The sequence below is a fragment of the Terrapene carolina genome, unplaced genomic scaffold (assembly GCF_002925995.2).
Source record: "Terrapene carolina triunguis isolate 2854851 unplaced genomic scaffold, T_m_triunguis-2.0 Scaffold211, whole genome shotgun sequence".
Taxonomy (NCBI): domain Eukaryota; kingdom Metazoa; phylum Chordata; order Testudines; family Emydidae; genus Terrapene; species Terrapene triunguis.
In genome coordinates, this window is record NW_020664562.1 from 3814528 (window position 1) to 3820527 (window position 6000).

The following is a 6000-nucleotide window of genomic DNA, read 5'->3' on the forward strand; positions in this document are numbered from 1 at the left end:
TTATTATTACAAGCCTAATTCTGCTCCCATGGAAATCAAAGACCCCTTAGCACATGTTGTTGACTGATTTATTTTAGGGCAATAGGATTCATCTCTTCATGTTTAGCAGTTAAGAGTTTCAGGCATCTTTCCTAAGGCAATCTTTATTGGCAGTGGACGAGCACTACCCAAACCCTCTAATGTCTGCTGGTCATTTTCACTGCAGCCTAGACAACAGGCAAGAAAGAAGGCTGGGGACTGGAATACACATCAGCGCCACTCTTGTGCATGTTTTGTTTCTGTATCAGACAAGCAAATGATAAATATGGGCAGAATTGCATTGGGGAACAAGGGGACTGGGATGACCTTTAAGCAGACACTCACTTTAATTTTCAAAAAGAGAGTGAGCAGCATGACAACTAGCAAAGGACATGAGTGAATTTAATCTTTATCAAATATGCGTTAAAGCCAGATGCTTTCACCCTTACTCCTCGGGTGCTCTTATTGACTTCAATGGGATATTCAGTCATATTGCATAAGGTACTATTCATGGTGAGGAAGTCTGGCCCTCACTATAACTTTCCTGAATGCATTTAATAGAAAAGTCTATGCTGCTTTAGATAATCTGCACATACTGCCATAGATGCTAATGATGCACATCATAGGCACAACATGCTCACAAGATAGCTACTAATCCTCATGTAGTATATTCTAGTCCAGTGGTCGGCAACCTTTCAGAAGTGGTGTGCTGAGTCTTCATTTATTCACTCTGATTTAAGGTTTCGCGTGCCAGTAATACATTTTAACATTTTTAGAAGGTCTCTTTCTATAAGTCTATAATATATAACTAAGGTATTGTTGTATGGAAAGTAAATAAGGTTTTAAAGATGTTTAAGAAGCTTCATTTAAAATTAAATTAAAATGCAGAGCCCCCCAGACCGGTGGCCAGGCCCAGGCAGTGTGAGTGCCACCGAAAATCAGCTCACGTGCCACCTTTGGCACGCGTGCCATAGGTTGCCTACCCCTGTTTTAGTCGCAGAAGACTTAATAATTAATGCTAATAAACATATGTTGCAGTCATGCGGACCTTAACCAAACTTGTACTGACTTCTGATAGTTTTCTAGTTAGCACCGTTTATTGTGGACACAACTATTTTAGTCAAAGATTCTCAGTCTAAAGATTTAAATTGATCTTTTGGGCCCTGATCCAGCTCCCATTGAAGTCAGCAGGAGATGGGAGATAGGGTCCATTGTAAAGGATCCAGTTCTTCAGGTAATATACTTATAGTCATTTCAGTAGAACTGAAATTTAGATTTTTAAACTCATTTCTTCCATAGTCTAAGCTGGAAATGATATAATCCACGAGACTCCTTTCCCAAGAGAGGGAGAAAAGTTAAGATTTGGTTAAGATACACACCCTGGGAATTACAATTACAAATCCCTTTCACCATTTTGTGTTGAATTTTATGTAAAGAACGATGTGTGAGACAGGTGGGGGAGTGGGAATGTGAATAGATGTTCCTCCCAAATGTAAACCACACAAGGCCTGAGCTAGTGTAAGTTTAACTTGAGTAAGGACTTACTACCCTAATAAGTGGAGGTTTTCAAGCAGTTTAAGGAATTAGAATTAAGGAAGGTCTGTGTCTAAATCCCCCAGCCTGCTTGGAAAATCTTAACCTGTTGCATTATTTTGGAGCTATAAAAAGTCTACAATGAGCATAGACTACTTTTCTGACTGTCTTACCAGATATTGAGCTTAAGTCCCACCTTGGCAAGGGAGGCAGAAACTTGTGAGGGAGGCTGTTGCACATCAGGAGGGATTCACTCTTTGGAAAGCTTTAAATTGGTACAGCAACTCCCATAAGTGGAAGCTTCCACTGGCAATGTGCCAAATCAGTGCATTTCCTGGGTACCCTGACTCAGTCCTCTCCTCAGCCAGCTCCCCCTACTGTCTGGGGAAGGTTTGACTAGCTGTGGGCCCTAAAGCAGACCACGTGTTGTAGGCAGTTTGCCCCATGGTATTCCCCTCTTTCTTCTCCCCAGACTCTGCTTTCCAGCACTAGATGCCAGCAGCCTGGCCTCTCCCTGTGGAATGTATAATACTCATGTTGAGAAAACTTATATCAGAAAGAGGTGAGGGTCTGACAGGTTGGGTCACAGAGACCCCCTTGGGACTGCCACTTGATGTGCTGCCATTTTCTCTGCCAGTTTGGGCCTCCAGAACCCTGCCTTGTTGAGCCAGACACGCCAGTCTGCTCCAGCGCAGACCCAGAGTCTGAACCATGTGCCCCAAAGCTGCAGACTTAACTGAAAACAAAAGTGCTCTTGTCTCTAGCACCCAGACACCCAGCTCCCAATGGGATCCAAACCTCAAATAAATACATTTTATTCTGTATAAAGCTTATACAGGGTAAACTCATAAATTGTCCGCCCTCTATAACACTGCTAGAGAGATATGCACAGCTGTTTGCTCCCCCAGGTATTAATCACTCACTCTGGGTTCAATAATAAGCAAAAGTGATTTTATTAAGTATAACAAGTAGGATTTAAGTGGTTCCAAGTAATAACAGACAGAACAAAGTAAGTCACAGGGTGGATAAAAATCAATGATTTACAAAAAAAAATCTAAAAAAATCGGATTTTTTTATTTAAATCGGATTTTTTTGATAAAATGCTTTTTGAGGAAAAAACCTATCTCAAGATGTATTTTAATTAAAATACATTATAGCTCAAAGATATCTCATGATGGAATAGGGATTATAAATTCTAATTCTATAGTATGAGACAATATATTCATGTAATGTTTAAGAAAAGTTTTGTAAATGAGTTCCAATAGTTCATGGATTAGGGACCCAATCTTATGGGGATCCAAGGGCTTCTGTAGAGATTATAGAAGCCAATATTTTAAGTTTCTCATGTTGACCTGCCTGACATAGTCGATTTAATTTTTTTTTAAATTGCATTTCACTTATTTAGTTAAAAACAATTTTAACAAAAACAAACCTGATTTTAAAAAACTTGAATGTTTAACTAAATCAAAAAATGCATATGCTTGTTTTGTTAAAATATTATATGTTTGCTGTTGAAGAAAAAAATCCAGAATACATAACATTGTTGTTCTAGTTAAATAAAACAATTTAAATGTCTGTCTGGTGATGTTCTCCTCCTAATACAGCATGGCAAGAAAATCCTCCAATGTTGATTAACCTGTTGAATTGGAGATAATTCACCTCTCAATAACTTCATAAATATCTGCTTCAATTACCTTTGCTAATTAAAATAACCAAACAATCATTCATTTTCTGATATAGCTGTAAAACTAATCTGAAAAGTTTTCAAAATAAATCACTTTAAAAATGTATAGTGTGTACCTTCTAAAAATGAAACCTACATCTATCTCTGAGTTGTGAAGAATATGCATTAAGGTTATAACAACCAATAAAAATGCACTTTTATGTAGAAATCCATGATTAAATCGAGTCTTCCTGACTAGTGATTTAAATCAAATCCACCCTGGTAAGTTACCAAGCAAAATAAAACAAAACCACGCAAGTCTAAGCCTAATACATTAAGAAACTGATTACAGATAAATCTCATCCTCAGAGCTGTTCCAATAAGCTTCTTTCATAGCCTAGACTTCTTTCTAGTCTGGGCCCAATCCTTTCCTCTGGTACAGTCCTTGTTCCAGCTCAGGTGGTAGCTAGGGGATTTCTCATGACTGCCTCCTTTGTTCTGTTCCACCCCCTTTTATAGCTTTGGCACAAGGTGGGAATCTTTTGTTTCTCTGGGTCCCCAGCCCTCCTTCTAAACGGAAAAGCACCAGGTTTAAGATGGATTCCAGTACGAAGTGACATGGTCACAGGTCCTGGGTGACCCCAAGCCTTCAATCTTCCTGGCCTGACTCACAGGAAGGCTTGCAAGTAAACAGAGCCATTTACAACCAATTGTCCTAATTGATGGGAGCCATCAAGATTCCAAACCTCCCAAAGTGTGGGACTTTGCATAATTACAATAGGACCTCAGGGTTATATTTCATATTTCTAGTTTTAGATACAAGAATGATACATTTATACAAATAGGATGATCACACTCCGTAGATTATGAGCTTTGTAATGATACCTTACAAGAGACCTTTTGCATGAAGCATATCCCAGTTACATTATATTCACTTATCATATTTTTATAAAACCATATAGACTGCACAACATCACAATTATATTCACACTCATTAGCATATTTTCATAGAATCATGTGGAGTGCAATGTCACAGAGGGATCCCTAAGAGCTAATATATGATTATTAATCACTTAGGAATTGAGGCCAGACATGCAAAATGTCAGCCCAAAAGTAAAAATTGAGAAATTATGAGCAACTGAATACATGTATTTTGAATGGAAAAGATTTCTCAGACTTGCTAGATGGCCATTCCATGACACTACGAGATCCTGAAACTTCCCAAGCAGCTCAGAATGTGTACTGCATACAGATGGAGATTAATCACTCAAAGGTTTTTGTATTAGTATACTGTCTGGGGAAGTTTCTGCACACAGAGATCAGACCAGTCTGATCTGGTTAGCAAAAAGACAGAGATCAGTCTGCTTCAGTATTTGAATATCTATATTTTCATGCTTTTTTTGCAGATATTGATGAATGTGAAAACAGAGATGCCTGTCAGCATGAGTGTAGAAACACCCTAGGAAGTTATCAGTGTGTTTGTCCAACTGGTTATCGTCTTATGCCCAATGGCAAAACGTGCCAAGGTAAGTAAATATCTCTCCAGATCTGTGTGTATGTGGAGAATACATAGATGGAGTATTTTTTAATTTGTTTCCTATCAACAAACGTGCCATTCTATTGCAACTGCAGCTAGATATAGACTCAAGCCCCAAAACTCAGGTCTAACTTTCAAACATCCCAAAGTGCAGGGGCTCTTAGTCTTGGGGATTTAGTTCAGTCCGTTATAAAGCCATTTGTGAAATTCAGATATGGCTTCAGATTTCAATATATCCCAGATTTGGGTTGTTTGAAGCTGGGAGTTTGGCTCCATTTCTACTTGTGACCTTCAGTGTATCGACTAGTTGTATATCAGGAAATAACCCCTGCATTGAACAATTTTTAAATATGAGAGAAGAGACAAAGAAAGCAACGTAAAGAGCAGTGCTTTAGAGCACAGCATGGGGACGGGGGGATGGACACTCCTTTGGGCTGCATTAGATTGGGTAAACCACCTCAGATAAAGTAAGACTTTGCTGAAAACTAGAAACAAACCTTTTCTAAACTACTCTATGCTTACTGTGAGGGTGGCAAAGCTAGATCACAGACCAAGATGCTATGATGAAAACACAGGCCACCGTGGACTTATCTCCTCCTCACTTCAGAGCCTCCACTGGCCTCATCATCTGTTTGATTTGTACTTTTTGCCTATCTGGGCACAATTTTGAAATAAAAAATGGTGCTCAGCAAGGAAACAATACAGGCAATTTCAGGGTTGATTTAAATCAAAGCTACTTAAATCACTGATTTTAATCATGATTTAAATCAACAAGCAGAAAACCTTCATTTATATATATTCCAATGGGAGTTTGTCATCTTTAAAGATGCTGAAATATTTGTTACAAAACAGCTGCTGTTCCCTACAAGGGATGACATAAGAATTTCACACTTTCAAGTCTAAAACTGAACTCAAAACATGCAAAAAGGGTGGGTTGTTTTTGTTTTTGTTATATAGGGTTACCATATTTCCACAAGCAAAAAAGAGGACACGGGGGGGGGGGAGGAGCCCCGCTCTAGCCCCGCCCCTGTCCCACCCCATCCACTCCCTCCCACTTCCCACCCCCTGATTGCCCCCCTCAGAACCCCCAACCCCCCCCCGCTCCTTGTCCCCTGACTGCCCCCTCCTGGGACCCCTGCCACTAACTGCCCCCTAGGACCCCACCGCTTATCTAAGCCGCCCTGCTTCTTGTCCCCTGACTGCCCCCTCCTGAGAACGCCCTACGACCCTACCTGTCCCCTGACTGCCC

The 6000-nt window shown here is 39.9% G+C and overlaps 1 protein-coding gene across 1 annotated transcript in view; it reads left to right on the forward strand.

Moving 5' to 3' along the window:
- LOC113407339 (hemicentin-1-like) overlaps window positions 1–6000 on the forward strand; it is a 344382-nt gene that overhangs the window by 333177 nt on the left and 5205 nt on the right. Inside the window, exon 102 of the mRNA XM_026655742.1 lies at window positions 4621–4740. Within this exon, the coding sequence (XP_026511527.1) occupies window positions 4621–4740 (120 nt within the window). The remainder of the gene's footprint in view (window positions 1–4620; window positions 4741–6000) is intronic.